Raw genomic sequence first — 23,237 nt, 5'->3', positions numbered from 1 at the left:
AAGTGAAAAAATGGTTTGCTCTCAGGAATTGATGGAGTTGCATACTCCAGTTTCATTGTTATTAATAATTTGCCCAAAAGTCTGCTTAGCATTGGTGGCATTACTGTGTTAAATCATAGTGACTTAAACTTAGTTGGCTTTCCTAGGTATAGAGTAGCATGGGTTCTAGGTGAAGTAATACCACCAACATCTCTCTAAGACTTCAGTTAAAAATTTTTTTGCCCCTTGTGATCTTAAAAGTAAGACATGTTGTCTTGCAAATTTTCTTGTTTTCTGATGGGCTTCGGTGAGTATTTCTGCTGTGCCAGGGTTCTGTTTGTGAAATGGCAATTAACCACTTCCTTTGTCACAAAGGGTGTTCGTGAGGAACCGCCTGGACACTGTGTTTGTGAAAGTCTGTTCATGGGCCCCAAAAGCCATAAGTGAGGGTTTGTCTCAGTCCTTGGGAAGTGTTTGTAGTGCATGTTCAGTGTTTGGTGCTGCTCCCCTGCCTTGTGATGCTAATTTGCAAAAAGGCCACTCGTGGAGCATCTCATCACCCTCCCTGGAAGCCAGGATGGCACAGGAAGCTGTGGTACTAGGGGTTTTGTTGAGGCTGCCTGGTTTTGAAAGGGACTGTAGGTATTCTGTTTACTTAGGGATTTTATATAACTCTATGCTTACTTCTTGCACTGTACATCCCTTAGTACTTAGATGTTTATAGGCTTCTGAAGAAGAAAAAAAGGCTACTTAAAGTTTGGGCCTAGTAACGCTTGCAACACGGCTGATGGTAAAAGATCTCTGGATCTGAGTCCAGGCAGATCTGTGGTACCTAAATCAGAAACATGCTGCACACCTAGAAGTGCTCAAACTGGAACTAACAGCTGTACCCACCTCCCAGGTTCTCTGCCAAGTTTTGTGGGTTTTAAATTTTCAAAATTCTTTATTGGCGTGTCTTTCTGTTCCAGTTGTGTATGAAAGTTTCATAAGCAAGAAGAATGATAATACCTGCAAGGTGGAGTGCTGTTAAACATGAGTGAACAAATTAGAGAGAGTTACTGTCCTCTGCCTACCCACCCCTATTCTGTAATTAGCATGTAGAATATTTTTAAATAAATCAGGTTAATCATTTGTTTTGAAGAGATGAATAACTAAAATTAAGCTGCTGAACTAATAGCCAGGTTTTAAAAAAAATCCAGTTGCATAGTAAATTTTAGATGCCCATTTTTGAAAATTATGGTGGTCATCTCTGAAGATGATTTTTCAAGTTCTGTTTAAGTCAGTCCTGTTTTGTTGCTTTGAAAAATTGAGTAAAGGTTTTCCCCCTTGAGCCTGAATTAATTTTAGAGCATCAGACAAACAGTGAATCAAACCAAGCCCTTAAATCTTCTGAGAGTGATTTCTAACCGTGGTGTTTAGATGGCAAACCTGATATCTTTACTGGAGAGCTGGGTGCTATGAAAACGGGCTATTAATAGTCCTACGCATAAATACCTCCCAGGCTTTGCAGTTTGCACTGCCATTGTCAAGTACATATCTTGTCTGTAATAACTTAATGATACAATTAAAACCTTATCAAGTAAGAAATACTATTTAAATTCTAGCATTTGATTTCTTCAGAAGCCAAGTAAGTAGAGAACTGGTGGTGAAGGGGAAAAGGACTCGAGAGAAACTGAGCCAATATGTTGTTTTTCAAAGTCGGCCGTTGCCCTGCTCATATGGGCAGCAGAGATGGGGAGGAGCTGGGGAGCTACTCAAAGCTCTCTCCCATAGTGTCAAAAGGATTATATCAGCTACTGAGTTGCCAGTTAAAAAATAGGTTTTGTGATTAAATGATGCGTGCCAAGCACACACATCAGCTCCAGTGGAAATTAACAGAAGGTTTCCATAGCTTATGTGTTAAAAATAAACCAATTCAAACTGATCATCCTCAATCATAGTTTTGAATTTCAGTAGGCATATGTATGAGAAATATGTTTTGCTGTTCTTTAAAACAAGTGTTATCTGATATTATCAACATCCCTCGTCTTGAAATTCATTGTATTTCCACTTTCGTTACTGGAGAGCCGTTGCTCTCTGGTCCCCATTTCCTATGTGCTAAATTGAGCTCTTATTTGTTGATAAAGTAAGGCAGCAGTTGTTATGTATTGTAGCAGAATTTGCTGCTTATTCTACCAAGAGAATGAGACTGCTTTGCTAATACTTCCGCACTACTGATTTAAGCTTCCTCCAAACAAACAACAAATTTTATATACAAGTCAGTGAAAGCATTATAGCTCTGGGACAAATGAACTGAGTGTACAGAAAGATCACTTAATGGAAATGTGTTCTATAATACTGAAAAAAAAAAAGTAAATAGCAGAAGTGAGACCTTATTTTTCATTAACCCCACAAATGGATGGGAGGTGCTTGCATTCAGAAAACCACAATGTTTAGGCCTGTAAGTTTTTATTTTTGTGAAAACAAGAAGGAAACTGACTTCAGTAGTAATGGAAATATCTTCCTGCCTTACTGACCTAAGGATTTGGAGGCTACAGGTGGAATGACTAAGAGCATTTTGATGTTGCATGTACAGATTTCTTTTTGAGCTGCTTTAATCTGTACCTGTGACATTGCTTTTTGTCCCTCTCTCTTACGTATAGGTAGCTATATAAATAAAAACTCTTATTTCAGTGTAGGAAAGTGCACCTCCAAAATGAGAGACTTGTTGTTTTGATTATAAGAATTAGAGTGTAGCAGGAGATATTTTTACCCTGGTTTAGGTATGTCATCACAGTTGTGTGGAATATCTTTTACTGCTCTTGAAACAGGAGCTGTAGGTAATCTGAAAATAGCCAGGATTCTGCTTTGCTAACCATGCAAATCCAGCATAACCAAATCCCTATTTGTTAACCACAAATAAGCCATCACCAGAGAATCTTTCTAGAAAAGCAAAACTTTTCTTGTGGCTAATAAAACTGAGAAGGGCTCAAGGATTTTGCAGATATTTTAAACTTGAAAGTCAAATTGTTCATAATACAATAAGTAGTCACCCGTGCAGCTCTGCAAGTTTGTTGAAAGGATAACATCAGTTTTTATTTTCTTCCTAAAGCTTTCAAAGGCCCCATGGAAAGTTTTACAAGTGTTGCTTGGATGGTTTTGGTTTGGTAGTTTTGTTTTTTGGGGTTTTTTTGGAAGTGGATGGCACTCTGGAAAATGTGCCTAATTCTAGCCCTGTGAGTCATTTTGCAGTTGGCTCTTCTGCCGGGGTGTGTAGTCAGTGGTTTTAATGACAGGAATAAATTATCCAATACCATATATTAGAATTTTATGTGAAATGAAGGATACTCCTTCGCAGCTTAGTGGGTGGTGTTCAAAGGTTGTAGAGTGAAATGATTTGACTGTATGTAAAAACTTGTCTCAAGTTTCATCTGCATTATGTTAGTTGGTGCACAGAGCAGCCCGTGCTTTGCCCAGTGGGCTCTCAGTGCAAAACTCCTTGTGAAGAGATCTCTGAAACTCAGCTGTGTAGCTGTTTAGATTTTTATGCTTAGGTTTTGGGGATGCCAGCCTGACTTGGTTCCTGTGGAAGTGCTGTAGCATAGCTGTGATAAGAGCTTGGATCCTGTTACAGTAGCGTTCCAGAGAACTCGGAAATAGCTGGAAGCAGAGTATCATAAAGAAAGTCCCAGTCAGAAATACCCCCAGCTTCCTGCAGTAATGATAAGGGATATCTGGCACTAGCAGCAATGCTGCTCCAATACTGAGAGCTCCATGTTTCTGGTAACAGCTTTTTTTATTTCAGTACTTAATAACACAGGCTGAACAGTGCAAGGGCTCTTACATTGACTTGGCATAATTTTAAGTCATTGCATTACTTTATTTTCACCTTTTACAGTATGATTTGAAACAGTCAACATGGACTTTTCACGTCTACATACGTACACTCCTCCCCAATGTCTGCCAGAGAACACTGGCTATACATATGCACTCAGGTGAGAACTCTTTTTCTTCTTGTAGAGAAACTGTATGTTCTCTGAACGTTGCTAACTCTGGAGAGTTTAGCTTTCGTGGTAAGTAGCTGACTTGTTTGAAGACACGTACTTTATCTAGTGTGGTTTGAAAACAACTCTCTCCTAAATGGAGGAAAAAAAAAGACTTGTTGAACTAAGAGGACAATGACTAAGAAAATGAGTCAGTGTTTATTAGTTGCTATGAATAACTTGTGCCCGCCTAGTTACAACTGCTGTTTGATTTCTATAAATATGTCATCAAAATTCTTAGATGTTTTGTGTCTTGTAACTTTTGAGTGTGCTTTCTTTTGTGACTTGGGACTGTTTTCACTTTAAAACACTGATTGATGTGCACTCATTGCTGCTAATGTGGAATGTGGCTGGGAGTAACATATTGATTACTTTTTTTGGCAAAACTGGTTGTTGTGTGAATGTAAAATCTGTGTTCTAATGAACTTGTTTTATCTTGTGTATTTTTATTAAACTGACTATTATTAGATTGTTTTTCTTAAATCGCTTCAGTTTTCTAAAAAGTAACACTGTTTGCTAGTTTTTGTATTATGTATTCAGAATAAATGTTGCCCATTTGAGATTTTTAGTATTAATAGAGCAGATTATAACTGTTTTGATCTGTGGAGCTTTTCCTGATGTTGAGATAGTAGATATAATTCGAAATAAGTATATGTCAGTGAGCCTGAGTTACTGGTTTAGCTAATTTTAAGTTTAAAAGAAAAAGATTGTTCATTAGGATGCAGGATGAGATTGTCTTCCTGTTCTGTGTCTGTAAGTCATTATTGTCTATTGCATATCAAAATGCAGTATATAGATTGGCGAACACTTGGCTACTTGCCAATAAAACAGAAGTTGGAAAAACTGTAGAATTAAGAGATCATTGACTAATACTCTTGCTTTTGTGTGCTCCAAAACTGTAGCATTGTCAGTTTTTGTTGGGGATCATGGCTTTTTTTTTTTTCCTTAAACGATAACCTGATGTCAGTAGTGTTGTAAAAGGTGATGTGCTTTATGTTGCATCAATTGAATTACAATTCTTCATGAATCTTATGAAAATAATTGGTAAAATGTGGTTGAGTACCAGCTTGTTTACTAACTTGAAGAAAAGCATGCTAGACAAGGAAAGGTGATTTAAGTGCCTTGTTTCACTCCTGTATTACTGAGATGTTTTAGTTACCTCTGTGTTGCAAATGTACCTTAGAGATTGGCCAAAATATTGTAACTCCTGGCAGGTTAATCTTTGCTCCTGTGGTGTTCTTGTCCAAAGCTCATGTCCAGCAAAACTGTGTGCAAGAAGAAAGGAAGATGCAGGATGATAAATCCAACTGGACATCTAGAGGATAGTTCATTACTACTCTGGTGGGATTTGTGTAGAAGACAACTGGAGTGTTTGTCTTCCTGCAGGAATGAAGACTGTTCTTTTGCAAAACAGAGAATTTATGGAGAAGGAGGGTTATGTATCTTGAAACTTTGAAGTTTGCCATTTTGCTGTGTTAAAGTGTATTAAGTATAGTTATTCAAGTACGGATAGAGATGGATAATCTGAAGTCTAATAACTGAGTTAATGAAGGCAAGTATAGTTAAACTAGGTTGAATTAATTCATTGTAATTCTTCCTTGTGTAGAAAGGAAGAATTGGCAAGCACTTTCTTTAAAATTCCCTCGTGAAAAATTCTGTGAAGCCCCAAATATTAAAATAATAGGGGGAAACTACTTGGTACACTGTCTTGATGCTGCTTTCAGGGTGTCAAGAGAGTAAACTACAGTCTTTTGAGCATCCTCTTACTGTGTGTCTGCTTGCTGAACCTGTGCAGGATGACCTGTATTACTGTAGCTCATCCTGCCTCGGGTCAGACAATGTTTGAAGAATCTGAGGAAAGGGAGAGTTGCTAATCAGAAATATTTTCTTGTTGCAGTTCATTCCTTCTCTCTGCTCACTTGTGTTTGTTTTGCTTATATTCTAGTCTGGTTTGTTCTGCCTTTGACAATTCATTTTTACAAAATCTGCCTGAGAATTTCTTTAAAGAAATTGGCTTGTGCACGTAGCCCTGCAGAAAGCAGTGCAGTGAAGTTTGATACCACAAAGCTATTAATAGAGTTGGCTATGACTTATTAATAGAACTTATATTAATACTCACAGTTATGAACATGCAGTAATTCCAGTAGTGTTTCAGCTTTGTGCTTTTATTCCTCCAAAGCAGAAAAACATTAAACTGATATACCTAAATAATCTTTATCCTCCTCCAAATGCAAGTCAAACTTGTGAATCTCACCCACTTGTCGACATATAATTTACACCCCCCTCTTGAGGCTGATCTTTCCTTTTAGTCACCTTCATCTTTTGAGTTGTGTTGTCAATTTGAATGCCTTCAGCACTTCACAAATATGGATTAAATCAGTAAGAATTTGGTTTGATTTTTTTTTTTTTCTGTGTCAGAGCATTCAATCAGGATGTAACTTTCTGCACAGTAGTTGAATAAAATCCTTTGGGGGTTTTTATGTATGTTTGGGGACTGATGGAAGCAATAACTGAACAACTCAAGGTAGTGTCTGCTCTTGCTCAGGTAGTGTAAGTGATGCCCTGGTCAGATAGCATATGAATGTTTGTACAGTGCTCATGTACCTGTGTCCATGTTGGATGATGTCTGTTTAGCTGTACTTCTCTGGGTGTGTTGCATTTATCTGTTATCTTGAATAATCAAGAACAGCACTGCCCATTTCATTCTAAGGAATACTTAAAAATAAATGACATTTAAGGTCTGTCAGACAAAGCTATAGGTGTGCTAAAATTGGCAGACCTCATTCTCATTCCACTAATATATTTATAACTTGAAAACCCACTGAAGTCTGGGACATTCTTATTCTGTAGAAGCTCATGTGAAGGAGGTATCAAGGTAATAGAAGCTGGAAATGTAAGACTAGATCCAGTCAGCAGCTCTGCCAGCAACCACAGGAGCTGTTTGTGGGGGGAAGGAACCAAAGTCTGCACTGTTTGCGTAGGTTATCTGAGAGCGTGGGCTGATTGCATCCCACCTTGAGATGCTTTTTTGGTTAGCTGTACATATTGCATAGAAGTACCATCAATGTACATGTTCATTTCTGACCCTCAAAAGGAAAGACAGTGGTTTTTTATTTACTGTAATCTTTTCTGTAGAAGAAAAAAGGCCGCATTCCAAAGTGTGGAAAGTGAGATGGCAAGTTAGGAGACTTCTAGGTACTGTCCTGACAGAGGACAGATAATGTGAAGAGAATTATTATCCTGCGTGAGACACAAGCTCCTTTTGTTTAAAAAGGAAAAGATTCCATGATTTTTATAGTTTTTTTAGATAGTGGAGCCCAACTCCAAGCTCTGTATTCAACCCAGATTGATGTAATGCTCACTGAGATACTTGGTAACAGCAAGTGTTCATAAACAGAAACAAATTGAGGCTGGTCACAGCTGTCAGTGTGTTCTGTGTACTCTGTGTTCTTGTGAATTGAGTATCTGTAAGAAACGTTGGGTGAAGATGAGGAAAAGCAAATGCGTAGTGGCAAGTGTAAATAGCAAAACTGGGTTCTGAAACAACTGTTTAGGGAGGGACTCAATAGAAAACTGTTGTGCCTCTGATGCTTTCAGAATAACAACAGGAGGAGCCACATTTAACCCCTATTCTCACTTCACATCTGTCACAATGTGAGTTATCTGTACTTAGTACTTTTGGAAACTGTAGAAGTTATATTCTTTAGTCTACAATTTGTGAGGTACATGAGAAAAAGTGTCTTATTTCTTCTCCCCCTTCCAGCCAAATGCAAGCAGGGATTAATAAGCCTAATGTATATAGCAATGTATGCTGGGTTTGTCTTAAGCTGTGCTCAGGCTCCTGCCTTGCACAGGGTTGCACTGCACGTGCCAGGGTGAGCAGGGCACACCAGTGAGATCCAGCACAGTGCCAAACACCTGCCACCAAATCTGGGCACCTCTGGACAATTGAAGAAGTTACTTTGGACAGACTCTGGGCTGGCCCTGTGGGCTGAATGCCCAGCTGCTGCTGGAGCCACAAGATGTTTTCCTGCAATGTGTTGTCTGGGTTAGTTTTTTTAGCTGAAAGAAATGCAGTTCGTGTGGTCTGACATAGTCCTGTCTTATGTGCTTTACTTTGCATTGTGGAGCAATGAAGAAACTTGCTTCAAAAGCACCAGCTTGTCAGAATTGCATCATTACTGTAAGTGTAGCTCCAAGGCCTTCTGGTGTTAACTTGTATGCTAAAGTAATACAATACATATCATGTTATTCCTTTGTGGTGTTCTGAGATCTTTAATGATTGTGTAAGAAAACTATTTCCATTAAATTTTTTTTGCACAAATACATTTTATAGTAGCTATTTCTCTGTATTTTTTTTAAAGGGAAAGCTTCCATTTCAAATATAGATTGCGCAGCAGAATCTACTCATTCAAATCTAATTTGCTTGCATGTTTTTGTTTGGAGTTTTGGGGATAAGGAGCTGCTGTGGTTAACAGTATCTTGTTCAGCTCTTTAAAAAAACCAAATGAAAAACCCCAGGAACACTGAAGTAACTGCAGTTACATCCCTGTGCCCTGAGAGGGGACAGAGCCCTTATGAGAACTGTCCTAGGGCACTTAGCATTTGGATGCTGTGGGTCACAGGGCTGAGTGGTTCTAGAGCCTGACCTGCTGTGCTGTGCCCTTGCAACAGCCTCTGTCTGCTCACTTACATAACTGAATGTTTTCCTGGGTTGTAAGTATGAGTATTCTGCTTTAGGCTAAACTTCTGCTTTTCCAAGTGTATTTCTTACAGACTCCTTGGTTTAATATCTTTGTGTTTGCCTTGTGTTGCTGCATTGTCTTCACTGTAAGTTTTTATGGAGGTTCTGAGAGAATCACATGTTGAAATGTGAAGTTCCCAGGACAGTGATATGAAAGTTATCTATGTGTAAACTTGCCTCTGTGGAAAAAAACAAATTAAAGTCTTTAAATATTTTTTGTTTGCTCAGAGTTAAATATTTCAATGATGTGCATTAAATTAAGAAATCTTTTTAATCCGCTTTTAAAAAAAAAGTTATAGTAGTTAAACTGAAGTAGCTGAAGTAGGAAAGTCTTTAAATATATTAAAGGGAGGAAGTTCCTACTTGTTGAGAGATGGAAACTCAGAGTAATGTGGCATACGGATCTTTGGTTCTCAAAACAAGGACTTGGCAAACAAAAAATAGACAAAAATAAACTTTGACTAAAAACTAATCTTTACTTTGCAACTTAGAGCATGTCATGATTTTTAATTTGCTACTGGGTGTGGTGATGAAACTGTCATATGGATTCCACTCTCAAATTGGTCCCTTAAGAATGAGTGCTTGCTCTGGCTAAACTTCAAACATGGTTTCCATGGTGGTTGTTTCTTTCTAACTGTGATTTGCTTTCAGTTGTAGAACTTGTAATATGAATTGCTTGGGAGAACCTTGAATATCTACACATGTCTAGATTATTTGGGTTACGTGGCGTGTCTTGTGGAAATTGCACCGTAACCCTGAATAAACTGCTTTTAATGGAAACTTTGACTGGCTTGAAGGGCATGTTTGTTACCAGGTTGAAAATTCCCCTAGTAACGTCGCTGTTCTTATTTTACTGCAGTTCAAGTTATTCTTCATCTGCTTTGGATTTTGAGACTGAAAACAAAATAGATCCAGTGTTTGATTCCCCGAGGATGTCCCGGCGTAGTTTACGGTTAGCGGGATACAGCCAAGCAGAGGATGGACGCAGTGATTCCCTTCACGACAGCTCTTACGCCGGAAACGTGTCCTTCAGAGAACAGTCCTCTAAGTAAGCATTTTTAATCATCACAAGTTAATTTGTGGGTTGGAATCCTGAGGCTTACTGTTTGAACACAATAATGCAAACAGGTCACCTGCTGGTTTATTCTTTGTTCTCGGTATTTACTGCCATATTTTGAAATTTATGTTCAGTATGTGGTTTGCAACAAAATCTTTGTAAAAATGCAGGTGCTGGAGGGTGAAGATTTCCTTTTAAAATTAATCTGCTCTGTGTAGTCACATCAGTGTTGAAATGACTGTTTATTCCTTATAAAGTGAGAGATTAACAGAAATTTGTGTGTTTAGTGCTGTGTCTTACCTGTCTTTGCTTCGTTTCCTAGGATGGTAAAGCAACGCAAAAGTCTGAACAAACAGCCTGTCAGCGTAAGACACACGCCGAGGAAAAATCTGTCCAGCTCATCTATTTTTAGCCAGAGCAGTTTCAATAGCCATGCCAGTGATACATCAATGGTATCCACTATATTGGACGAGTCTTTGATTCGAGAGCAGACAGAAGTTGATCATTTCTGGGGTAGGCAATGATTGCTATTTCTTGTATCAAACTGTGGAAACAGTTTACAGTTTGGTGTGTATAAATTCACGATCTTTTCCCCACCTGTTTTCCATCCTGTCCCTAAACGTGTGTGCACTTATATTTCTGCTGTAGGTGTCTGCTTGCTAAGATGCCCACTGGAAATTTGTGGTCCAGTATGTAAACTTGATTTACTGGCATAGTTAACATCAAGACAAGTTGTACTGTCAATTTAATATGCCAGTAAACATATATAATTTTGTGATGCAACACCATAATTATCTCCTATCATTACTTTCTTCAAAAGGTACACAGAGTACTGTATTTAAAGAATGGTAAACATATAACTTGTCTTTGAAAATACAAAGGAAAAGCATTTTCTTCTTTGTTATAGGCAAAAGTGTATTTCAACATACCTTAATCTGAAAGTTTCAAATCAGTGGCACTTGAGGATTTCCCTAAAGGGTTTTTGTGTGTGGCTGGCTGGTTTGGTTTTGCAAGTATATAAAAGTATACTTTCCTGGAACCTGCTTTCTTCAACAAAGAGAAAAATATGAGAGTTGTCTATGAAAGTCTTCTGTAGGAGAAGATCAACAATTTATTTTATCTCCCAGTTCAGACTGTTTGTTTCTAGTCAGTACACTTGTGACCTTCCCACAGTCCTAATGGGAAGAATTGTTTCAATCTTGGTAGAACCGCTTCTAAACTTGAGATTACCTGGCTTGTAAAACAGAATCTTAAATACAGTGGTGTTGAAATAGTTACCAAGCAACAGAAACACTGTAAGCTTGTAATTAGCTGCTTTAAAGTCACATGGAAGCTAAGTAAAGGTGTAGTTGTCATTCATATTATTTTGTCTACGCCTTCCATGATGGAATACTTTTCACAACTTACCCTACTGTGCGGATACATGTTTCTCTGATTGGCTGCAAAATATGTTAAATGCTAATTGTAAAGTGCCTTTCTTTGAAGCCTTAAAATTAGTAGGACTTTTGACTTGAGTTTGTCTGATACTGTGGTTAAATACAGGCCTTTCTTATATTTGGGACCAAATTTGTTTGGTTTTTTTTCCCTTTGAAGGTCTTGATGAAGAAGGCGACCCTAAAGGTAACTACACTTTGCTTTTTCCTTCCACACGCCTTCTGTGTGACAGCACCCAGTGCTGGCAGTACTGACGTGGGTGCTCTGGGTGTTGTGCTCTGGCTTTGGCAGGTAGTGACACTACACTGCTGCAGGGCAATGGTGACATAGCAGGAGCAGCAGAGCTGCAGCCCCCGATGAACGGCTACACGTGCAGCGACTGCAGCATGCTGTCCGAGCGCAAGGAGGTCCTCACCGCCTACTCGGCTGCTCACGTGCCATCCTCCAGGATCTACACTCGGGACAGGAGCCAGAAACAGGCATCTAGTAAGTGACTTTCTCTTGTGTTCTGTCTGATGTACGGTTCAGTTGGTTCATTTTCCATCTAGTGTTATTTAAGCACTTTTGCTGCCCTGGTAAAGTTGCCAATAACGGAATTCCAGAGATCAGCTTATATGAAATACCTTTGTCTGTATCGGTTGAAATTTTATGTACTTGTCAGCTTCTGATATGTGATTACCTACTGATTTTCAGTGCTGCTGTAGGATTGAAACAATCAAAAATGAAAATGCTCTGGTACCTTAAATGATAAAATTATTTGCCCCACCAGCACTGATTGTAAGAGTCTCCTAATCTGATGCCAGGTCTGTGTGGATCTGTCTATGAAGTTTTTGGTCATGGTTTTCAGATAGAAACTTTCTATGCTTTTTCTCATGTTATTTTTTATCTCTTACATGATTTGAACTTTCAAGATTGAGCAGAATTGTTACTTTGCAGTGCTTCTGCTATCCAGGAAATCTCTTGAGGCTTTTTTACTTCCTGCTTCATTTTTTTCTCCTCACTTAACCTTGTGGCTTTCTAGAATGTTTCTAGAAGCTAAACCTCTATATGAAAAACTGAACTCCAAAGGGAAAAAACTTGATTCCAAAGAGTCTTCCTAGTGACTACATTTTGAGAGCTTGAAAACAAATGAGTCTGTGCAAATAAGGTTCTGCCTTTCCAAGACAATCTCCACTGAATGGATTGTTGCTCTCAGTGTCTGGGCTTGTCTGCCTGCCTCTTGCACAGCATCTTGAGCTTCTGGATTGTTGGTAGTCCACAGTTACCACAAAGGATTTGTTTCTTAAATGACCTTGAATTAGAAAAGAACCAATTTTAGGATTCTATAGGTTTGTTATTCTTGAATGAAGGGTGTTCTCAGTTGCAAGAAATTAGTTTGTTTGGGCTATAGGATGTGACTTCAAATGCTTTGAGGCAAGTATTTCACTTTAGTTACTGTGTAGCACAGGTTGGAATTCTTTTGACTTGTCACAATCAACTACTTAACATGACACTGCATGAAAACTCTTTTCTATGCTCCTGAGTTGGTATTCACATAAGAGAATTTTAGTCATCGTTGTACATTCCTTTGAACTTTGATCTAGAAGTTTGAGTTAAATTTGGGGGTCATGTGGTTGGGGAAGAGCACACAATTGTGGCAGGTTTTTGGAGTGTGGCTGTCTAAGAAAGCAGCAGTGCTGGACTGCTGCTTTATTCTGTGATTCTGGGTGTGCCTCCAGCACTTCAGGCAGGCCACTGTAGGAACTTCCTCTGGTGTATCAGCAGAGAAGGTAGTGAAAATCCTCACCCTTTCGGATCCAAAATAATGCAGTTTGTCTGCAGCTCACATCAGTGAGGAATCCTGAGTTCCCTAGGCAAGGAATTCATTGCTATTTAGAGTTCTGCATTCTCACTAAGCAAATGTGTTCTTGCTGAAGTCATACATTTTGCCTTGAAGTCATTATCCCTAGGATGTGTGGTTCTTACAAAAGCTTTGATGTAATGTCTAAGACATCTAGACTTTTCAAAGCACACTTGCTTGAGTTTCATACTCTAGGCTAAACAAAGGCTTTTCTGTGCTTCATCCTCACTCTTACACAAGCTAATGGTGTCCAGAAAACAGAATTACATCTTTCTGTAAATGAATAATTTGTATTCACACTGTTTTTTTCAATAGGAGGAACCTATTTCTACATGAGTAAGATTCTACGATTGGTCAAACATACTGCAGCATCTTTTGCATCACTATTAGTGCAACTATTTCAAATGGTTTTGCTGAAGCTGGGTTATGAAAACAAAGGTACCTTTTCAGTTGTCCTCCTTGGTCTCTACACAAAGCCAGAGTGTGTGTTTTGGTTTTTCTTTCTTATGGTCTTCATCTTTGGCACTATAGTGTTCTTTTTCTATAGTCTTTTGGCTGGCTCCTGTCTTTCTCCCTCTTTATTATTACCTCAGCTGTGCTACACTTTTCATACCTCCCCTCTCTTTTGAAAGTACCAAGATTCCCATATACAAGATCTGTGTTAGGGTTAGGATTCACATGTCAGTTTTCACTAGAAAGCGATAGAGGGCAATTTTTAAACTGAGAAACTTAAGTTGATTTTTAAAACCTGGTGTGATAGTGTCAAATCCTAACTTTTCAATGTCTTTAGGTCCATCTTGTTACCCTTAAACCTGCTCTGCACTTAAAAGCTTGATTAGATCTTGCAAAACTAAAACTGCCATCATCACTCTGCGCTCCTGTGAAGCACATCTTGTTTTCTTTGAAAACACTAATTTCTTCTTCGGTGCTTTCTTTTCTATAATACATGCTCTGAGAGTGAAGTTAAATTGCCATAGGCAGAAGGTAACCGAGTTTTGTGTGTGAGTAGAACTTTGCTTTCCCCATTCTCTCTGCTCAGATAGCTTGCTAATGCTTTCTCCTCCTTTTAACAACTCTGTTAAAAAACACACAGAGATGTAATGGTTGGCCCATTTGATGGAAATGTTGGGAACAGGGAACTTGATGAGTTGTTACTTAGGGTTTGGGGTTTTTTTACAAACTTTGCTATCTGAAAAGAAACAGAAATATTTTTCAACCAAGAGGCCCCCTGATATTTATCAAAGAATAAGATTGCCCAGAGTAGGCTTCTTCCTCAATCATTTTTCATGTTTCCTGTGAGTAATCTGATTTTAATAGTGAACCGAGGCGGTTTAGCTAAAATCTACATATATGAAAGGCTTTGGACTTGAGAATTAGATTCTTTATGTGCTTTTTGAATGTGTTGCAGCTCACTCGGACTACTGTGGAAGCATGAATGTAAAGGAGTTTTACAGAGAAGATAGACATCTTGGTGTGAATGAGGAATCAATATGTAAGTATAGTGATTAGTGTTGTCTCAGCCTTGGGCTGTACACCAGGTTGTTGCTGTAATAGTAGTATCAGACACCCCGTGACACTGTGGAAGCTACAAAGTAAATATTCGCTTTGCACTTCCATGTAGAGGGTGACTGGTGATCACCTGTTGTTGTAGTATTTCCCCAAGCAAGTTTTATTGCCCTGAATTTCCTTAGGAGTTTTTGGTCTGATAACTGATACTGTGAAATAGCCTTGTTCACCTTATCTTGTAACAACCTTGGCTTGATCCTGGCTTTGTCCCATTAATCAACTGTTACCGCAACCAACAGGTGATGACTGTAAGGGGAAGAAACATCTTGAAATGTACACCACAGACCACATGCAATCCTCATGGGCCAAAAGGGTAGCAAGGACCATTTGGCACACCTTTTCTTCTGCAGGTTGACTTGGACCTTTTTGTTTGCTTTTATTTTGCATCGCAATCTCACAATGTTAACTATACAGGATTTGTGTTTGGGGTTTTTCTTCCTTCCTTCATCTGTCAAAGTAGGTTAAAAGTGTAAAGTGCCTAGAAAACTAACATACTTAACACCTTTCTTTTCTGACTTCTTCCTCTGATTCTGGCTGTTTTACAAGCTTGGCAGGATGCTTACCTATAAGTAAATATTAGTAGGAATCGTGTATATGTTGTATGTTAGAACAAGTCAGATGGTTCATTTATTGCACTTTGGGGAGATCTGTATGCTTGATAGGTTGAAAAGCTGCCTTTTATTAAAAGCAAGGTATGAGGTACTGGTATGCAGATTATTTGAATAAAGGAGTTTTAACATTTTATTTTTGTTCTAGTGATAGTCAATTTTTACAGGAATCTTATATAGGGATAGACTCTTCCCTGTGAGATGAGCGTTCCCTAGCTTGAGTGACAGAAGCATCAAGGATCTGTTGAGTGCTCTTTATTCAGCAAAAGAAAATGATTTGGGACACTTCAGTCACCTAAATGATTTGCAAAATATTGGGTTGGTATATCTATAATCCCTCAGATTAACCCAGACATATCTGCTATTCTAAAAATTTTGGATTATTTTCTAAACATACTACATAGTTTGTTCTGTAGAACAACCAGTCCTAGTTGTGGATTTAGTAATTTTTTGCCTCAGTGGGCTTTAAGTTACAGCATTTTATTATAGTGCCTTGGGTGGAGGGTTTTGATGGTGGTGGTTTTGTTCTCTTTAAGAGATACAAAACTGTCATGTTGAACATCCTTAGGAACACTCAGCTTAATGAAAATGTACTGCTTGCAAGTTTTAGTAGGGAATACTTTATTTATCAATATTTCTTAGACATCACTGGAATTTAAAATTTTAATTGTTCCTTCTTCTGCACAGTAACCCAGATAACAGACTTGATGTATAATTTGGAACAAATAAGATGCTTCTAAAGTAATTATGTACTTAAAGCTTGTTTTTATGGTAGTACTCTTCTGCTATCCTCTGCTACACTTTGCATGGCATTGTTGGATAAACATGTAACAAAATGTAAACTTTGATTTTGGAATAGTAGTATTCTAACTGCACAGATGCTGTTTTTCATTCTATCTCTGTCCATGAGAATTCAATTGCTAAATTTTCTTGGTTTTACTTGGCTTCATATTTATTAGTGGCTTGCTTTACTTTAAAGTAGTGAAGAACCAAGTTTGAGTTTACTGAAAGGTATGGTTTAAAATTCTGCAGAGCATGTAATGGGCAGGGGATTGAGTGTTTTACTGCATGTACTGAAAAGAACCTTCATCTCATTTGTGTCAGTTACCACATGGAGTTAATTTGTTATAATCCAGGTTACTTTATGCTTCACGTGTTGCGAACAGTGGGAGCAACGGGATGGCTTGTGTCTCAGAAGGTGTTGTCTCTACTTTGGCTGGCCATTCTTTCTCCAGGTTACTATTCTAATCCATGTGTGTGTGCCTTGCCTGTTCCTTTTGACAAACTAGGAATCTGCAGTATGTGGCTTATCTTAATTCAGCTGTGCTTGTGCTGGAGCTTTTGTATTTTGAAATGCATGTGCTACTTTACTTTCTTTACTGACAAATTAGGCTTAATGAGAGAGTATATTTCTGTTCACAGGCCTAGCAGGAGACTAACCAGGCTGTTTCACGGGGGCATGAGTGTGTGAATAGCACTGAATGTGGGATATCAAGAACAGTGGGGTGTGTTTAGTTTGGCAGTCATTTCCTGTATTGGTATTCCTCTTACCAAAAGCTGATGCTGCTAATCTCTGCAATTCTTGAAACCTACTGAAGTCTCCAGTCCGTGATAACTTGTGTTCAAACATTAATACTGAGTTTCCAGTGAGATAGCAGTGTCATAACAAAGGAGCACTTCACCTTCTTGCATGGCTGTTGGTTTTGTTGAGTAGCTGATGTTACAATGCTGTCGTACTTGTGATATCTAGATGTCTGTAGGCTGCATGCATTGCCTGTACGTGTGCATTTCTCTGCTCTGCAAAGCATTGTTGGCCACAGCTGCTTGTCCCTCTTCTTGGTTTCTTTGAACATGTGCTGCAGTAATTACATTTCACATTCCCATTTTTTGTCTTCTAGGGAGGGCAGCTTCTGGCATGTACAGGTTGCTTAGAACTGGGTGGTATCAGCTTGTTACTCTGATGTCTTTGCTGAAGGTGTTTCTTGTAAGAAGGTGTGTATCCTTTGAAAAAATTTGTTTATGAGCAAGTTATTTACCAGTTGTAATATGAAACAATAATTTATGATAAATGTATTGTTTCTTGTAACTTTCCTCTCTCTTTCTCTAGATGCCTTCCAAAGAACTACAAGTCATTACTGTTTCTTATTCCACTCCTGTTTCTACTAGGTATGTCAATTTAGTTATCTTACAAATAGATGTGTGTACTACACCTATTCTAAAATAGCAGTTTTAGTTGGTTTATGAAGAAGATGCAGAAGCAGAAAAGAGCAAATTTGTGAACAGGACAGTAATTCAAGCTTTCAGAGTACTGACAAGTCAATAAACTTTCCCCATGAAAGGAATGCCCTTGATTTAATTGCACAGAGCTCTTTGTAGAGACTGAGTGAGTAGGTACTTTGAAGTCCTTTTTTCTTTATCTCCCTTCATAGGTATAGCACTGAAAGAGTGGGCTGTGTGCTGATTGCTTTGATTGTTGTCAGTCTCAATAAAAGTGTTGTTGGGTTCTTTTACCAACTCATCCTAAGTCTTTTTCCTATACTCTAGACCATGTTTTAGTTGCTTGTTACTGTTCACTTCAAATTGGTTAGTAGACAGTGTTCCAGATCAGCTGTCAATTTTGAAATAAATTCAGTTTAAAATTTTTAGTAAAAGTGCTGGGCCATTTCAGAAAAGCAGTTTCAATTCTTTGTGTGTCCTAAAAACTTGCAGCTATTTTGTGGAGAAGACGAAGCTTCTGGGAAACCTGCAGTGGGGTTTCAAAGTTCTCTGTACTAGGGTGAATAAGGAAGGAAGAGTTCACCCTGTGTAGAAAATGCTGCTACTTCTCACTAAGATATTGCAAAAAGAAGTGTAATCTTGTGAAATGCTATTTTATTTCCATAAAGGCCTAAGTTTACTCCCAATTTTATTAGCTCTTACGCAATGGGGTGTGTAGTAAGTGGAGTGTAAGGCAACATATTTTCCATGGAGATAAAAAGCAACATTTACATCTGCCTTCAGAAAATATGGCCTGTCTTAATCAGTAAATGTGATCAAGGTGCCAGGGAAGCAGTAGTATGAGATTAAGATATATAAACACAAGTTGCCTGCCTTGCAACTTTGTGAGTGGTACTGATGGATGTTCCCTGATATTCTTGGGTGCTTGAGTTAAAAATTTTAAAGCTGACTCATGGTGAGTCAACTGTTTAGACTGGAGAAGTGTCCATTGTGTGGCACCTATCTGGCAAACTAAAGGTAACTTCTGTCCTCAAGTAAGAAGAAATTTGTAGATATAAGCAGTCTGGAGGGAGAATTATTTTGAACACACATTTCTTTTTGTTTCTGTTCTAGGTATGTGGTTCTGGGGGTTTGATGGCTTCATTTCATTATTACCTCCACTGAACTGGACAAGAGTTGACAGAATACAGAGAACAGATGATTCCATTCGTGTTCCTAAACCACAGGATGATTCTTTTCATTCTGTGCAACCTCCAAAGGTAAGGGAGAACAGTCCAGGGAGGAACTTGCATATATTTTAAGACTTCTTAACTCCTTTGTCTTCAGTATTTTGCAATAGCTACTTGATGCACAAGGGTAATTTTTATATATTAAAAAAATTATCTTCATCCCTCAGGATACCATAAATATCTTTGATTTTGGTCGGATAAGTGAGCTGGAAAAGCAAATGGCTGTCGTGTCTGACAGATGCCATGACCGTAATGAAGAATATAACAAAATGATGCTTCTGCTCCATAATCTTCAAGATCAGGTTGCCAAGATGAGTGACAAAAGTGAAACACTGAAGCTTATAAAAAATGTGATGAGTCAATATATTAATGATATGAAATTGGAGGAAAAGGTAAGATAGTTAATGGTTCCTGATCCTGATCAAAGTGTTCTGTTTTACTAATACAGGTTGTTATCAATTGACTGTAGGATTCTTTTTCTGCTACAGAATTAACCAATAGGTAGTAAGTACCTGGGAGTAGTCATGGGCATTTGTTCCTCTTTTGTTATTGCTGACAAAGGATTAATTCCAGACAGGTGACCTAAAGTAGATTCTTACATAGCTGAAAAGTAGCTGGATTTATCCTGTTTCCATACAGATAAAGAATACTATAGGAAGGACTAGTGACAAAGCAGGGGTTTTGTGGTAAACTTTCCTCTGTATAACCCCTACTACTGCTGAATCAGACTGCTGTATTTATTACAGTAATTTCTCACGGTACCTGCAGGATAAATCACTTAAACATTCACAAAATGGAATGAAAATAATGCTTTGCAGAAAATATCAATTATGGTATTTGTACTCCAAAAGCAAACACCCCCCCTTTTCCTTCCCTGTTTTTTAAGACTGACTTCCTGGCTTTACATCAAGAACATGAGTTGCGCATCCTGACGCTGGAAGACCTTCTTAGAAAACTCTCTGCTGAATCCAAGGTATTGAAAGTGAGCTTTACTGACTTGTTCTAATTGTAATCTGTTGATAAAACAGACCAAGTTTTTTATTTGCTGTCCCAAACACCAGTTCCCTTTACTCTGGCTATTACAGTTCTTTAAGTCTCAAAACTTGTTTTTTGTTCGCCCTTCTTGGAGAGGGTTTCAGTCCAAAGATTAAAAATTATTTACTTGGCCAGTGGTGCAGGTTCTATTTGGAATAAAACCTTATTATACAGAGGTAAAAACATAATTGTGGGCACACAGTCCTGCAGGGGTGGTGCTACAATCTCTTATTTTCATATAACATTCTTCTTTCTGTCACTTGTATTTCTTTGTATATGTTAAAACTAACTTCTGTATTTTTCAGGACATCCAGAAGGAGCTTGACATAGCCAAAGCAAAAACAGTGAGGTATAAGCACTTTTCAGATACATTTTGCTTTTTCAGCTCTGGTGACAACAGACAGTGATTTATGTGTGTTGTTCTTTGCAGTAAAACAATCCTTTTCTTGTGTCAGTTAACTGACCCTGAGGGTTTGTATTGTCAACAAGAGCTCTTCTGTCTTACTGTAGATTTCAACTGGGATGCTGAACATCAGCACAAGACCCACCTCCAGTGTGGGGGCAACCCTGCAACTACATTTTCACTAGAGAAAGCTGTTTATTTAGTGGAGGAGAATGAGTGACTTCTTGTCCTCTTATAAATACATTAGAATTTTCCCTCAGATCACTTAGTGAAGTATACAGTAACTGCTTTTGATGGCCTTTATATTTAAATTCTTGAATTCTATCAGTTCTGACTAGCTTTTGACTTTTTGGCTACTTTCCACTTGTACTGTGGAATACTGGGATTAAAACTTCAGCACTTCATTAAGTAGTTTCCCCAATTAGAAGAGGAAAATAAACACTTATTTGCTGAATTGCCATTTAAATGGCTTTAGAGTGATGGCTGATACCTTCTTCCATAGCATGCACTGAGCACTGGTCTTTATTGTCATATGTGAGCTGCTACCTTAACTCAGCACTTCCTCTGAAGTTATTCTGGTTTGAGTAAGGTAGCCTGAAACTCTTTCTAACCAGTGGCAAACTATTTTGCCAGAAACCTTTAAATTCCCCCAAATCTATATATGTTTATTAGCTTGGCAGCCTGTTGATGATCTGAAGTCATCCCTGCTGGATTTGTCCACAAGTTCAAAATACTTTGCTTTGAATATATTAATTCTGTGTATGTCTAAAGTACCATCTTCAGAGTTTACTATGTGTATTCTGATGAATAATTAAACTAGGAGAGCACTTTGTATTAGACAAGTACATTCTCATACCTTTGGGATTTGATGGAATGATTCAGACTACTCTTTCCTAATTCCTGGCTCCTTGTTTTTGTCAGAGATGATGATCAACATAGTCAACTTATGTCCAAAATTAAAATGTTGGAACTAGAGTTGTCTCAGATGAAATCAGAGCTGTTATCTGGGGGAAGCATGAAGACGAGTTGCGAGAAAGTCGATGTCATTCATGAAAAAGTAGGTTCTGCAGCTTCTGTAACTATCCCAGCAAAACTTGGTATTACTTAATTTTGTTCACTGACTTTCTGAAATGTACTGAAATGAGTAACATGGGGGTAGTATTAATCTCAAAGAATGACAGTGTTTTATGTAGGGGTACTGTTCATTTTTCCATTTGTGTGTAACACTTTACTAGACAAGAGTTTATAGCTTGTTTTCTGCAGTGGCAGGGGTTTGCATCTGAGAGTTGTTTCTAGAAAACCATGCTTAAGTTCTTTTGAAGGTTTTAAAAGGTCTGACAAAATACAACAGTAATTACTGATATATGGGATTATCAACTTTACATAAAGTACCATCTTGTAATACTGCTCAAATATGGTCTAGCTATGTGCCTGTTTTATGTGAGTATTACTTAACAGTTTATGAAAAGTAATAATTTCTATTACAACTATTAATGACTTCTACTAGGTAGATGCCCAGGTCAGAGAATCTGTCAAGCTGTTGCTTTTTGGTGATCATCAAGAAGACCTTCCTGAATCACTTCTCCAGTGGCTTACATCCAATTTTGTGAGCAAAAGTGATCTGCAGACTTTGCTGCGGGATCTGGAGTTGCAGATCCTCAAGAATATCACTCTCCATATGTCTGTTACAAACCAAAAACTAACATCTGAAGTAGTCACAAATGCTGTGACTAATGCAGGGATTTCTGGGATCACGGAAGCGGTGAGTTTAAGTTCTCAAAAGTTAAATTGTAAAGAGTTCTTTTATGGGCATTTCATGGAACATGACTGTCGACATAAATGATGATGATTTTGAGGGATGTCAGGAACATTCACTGAAACGAGGAGAACTACAGAAAATGCTTTAGAAGTGTATTCTTACAGCATTGCTTATGCCTGTTGTGAACATTTGTGTTTGAATTCAGTGTGCTGTCTTGAAAACGGAAGAATTCCCGAAGAACAAGTATACCAAAGAAATGCAGCTCAGGGTCTTGGGAGGGTGGGAGAAATAATTCAGCTTTTAAAGAAAACGGGTCAAGATGTAGTGTGAATTTGTATTTTAAGACAGACAACCATGGATTAAAAATGGCCTCTTGTCTTGATAGAGGCTTTCAAAGACTTGTGATGAAGTGCAGCATCTCAAAAAGATGCCTGTAACTTCACAGATATTTATATATAAGTTATTTTATCACTTGATCTTGTTGAAATATTTCTCTTTCCATTCTCCTATGTATACATCTGCAGCAAGCACAGATTATTGTAAATAATGCACTGAAACTCTACTCTCAAGACAAGACTGGAATGGTGGATTTTGCCTTGGAATCTGGAGGTAAATAGAGGAAACACCATTTTTCCTATTGATGTTTTTAGCATTATTTACTAGAAATGTTACAGTGAAGACTAGAGGGTAGTCTTGTGTGTTGCCTGATCATCATTCTTCTGCAATCTATGATGGTGTTTACAGGGCTGTATATCAGCTTAGGTGTGTGTGGACAGGGCTAGAACAGTTCTCAGCACATCTACATCTGGATAAGAAAGAAATTAAAAACCTTTGACATATTCCTAAAATAAAATAACATTGTATTTGATAGAAGCTTTGTACCCCCAGAAAATTGTTTGATCCTAACAATATATTTAATATGGTATTCATTATGCTTTATATAAATCTCATTAATTACTCATTTCTTCCTGAAGACATTTATTTCTGCTAACCTGATCTATCTCTTTTGAGGTGGCAGCATTCTGAGTACTCGCTGTTCTGAAACCTATGAGACCAAGACAGCATTAATTAGCCTCTTTGGAATTCCTCTGTGGTACTACTCTCAGTCTCCCAGAGTGGTGATTCAGGTAATTAAAGGCCAAGTAAACAAATTCAGCAATGTGTTGAGTGGATTGGATTGGGTTTTTTTGGATGCTGGGTGTTCCTGTCTGTAATATATTGAGGGGCACAGGTACTTGGAACTATGTTCCTAAGAGTGGGATTCTTCTGGTAGTCCCTGGACACAGCTTAAGTCCTACTCTAGCAAAATTTAGACCCTTATAGGAAGCTTGGGTGGTGCATTGG

General features: G+C 38.1%; 1 protein-coding gene across 7 annotated transcripts in view; it reads left to right on the top strand.

The window, feature by feature from the left end:
• The window catches only part of SUN1 (Sad1 and UNC84 domain containing 1), a 29,304-nt gene that overhangs the window by 2,988 nt on the left and 3,079 nt on the right, over positions 1-23,237 (top strand). For 2 of the 7 annotated variants that reach the window (XM_029957908.1, XM_018067323.3), the window contains exons 2-20: positions 3,857-3,953; positions 9,605-9,793; positions 10,125-10,315; positions 11,396-11,422; positions 11,528-11,722; positions 13,392-13,514; positions 14,485-14,568; positions 14,882-14,992; positions 16,387-16,485; positions 17,149-17,242; positions 17,358-17,416; positions 18,581-18,726; positions 18,864-19,088; positions 19,583-19,669; positions 20,037-20,080; positions 21,056-21,191; positions 21,642-21,896; positions 22,418-22,502; positions 22,905-23,020. In XM_029957908.1, the coding sequence (XP_029813768.1) occupies positions 3,877-3,953; positions 9,605-9,793; positions 10,125-10,315; positions 11,396-11,422; positions 11,528-11,722; positions 13,392-13,514; positions 14,485-14,568; positions 14,882-14,992; positions 16,387-16,485; positions 17,149-17,242; positions 17,358-17,416; positions 18,581-18,726; positions 18,864-19,088; positions 19,583-19,669; positions 20,037-20,080; positions 21,056-21,191; positions 21,642-21,896; positions 22,418-22,502; positions 22,905-23,020 (2,343 nt within the window). In that variant the 5' untranslated portion in view covers positions 3,857-3,876. The remainder of the gene's footprint in view (positions 1-3,856; positions 3,954-9,604; positions 9,794-10,124; positions 10,316-11,395; positions 11,423-11,527; positions 11,723-13,391; positions 13,515-14,484; positions 14,569-14,881; positions 14,993-16,386; positions 16,486-17,148; positions 17,243-17,357; positions 17,417-18,580; positions 18,727-18,863; positions 19,089-19,582; positions 19,670-20,036; positions 20,081-21,055; positions 21,192-21,641; positions 21,897-22,417; positions 22,503-22,904; positions 23,021-23,237) is intronic. The other 5 variants (XM_029957909.1, XM_029957910.1, XM_029957911.1 and 2 more) reach the window with 5 other exon arrangements.

The sequence above is a fragment of the Manacus vitellinus genome, unplaced genomic scaffold (genome assembly GCF_001715985.3).
Source record: "Manacus vitellinus isolate BGI_N305 unplaced genomic scaffold, ASM171598v3 scaffold_12_pilon, whole genome shotgun sequence".
NCBI lineage: Eukaryota > Metazoa > Chordata > Aves > Passeriformes > Pipridae > Manacus > Manacus vitellinus.
Note: the sequence above shows the minus strand (reverse complement) of the source record. Positions and strands in the feature narration are given on the sequence as shown.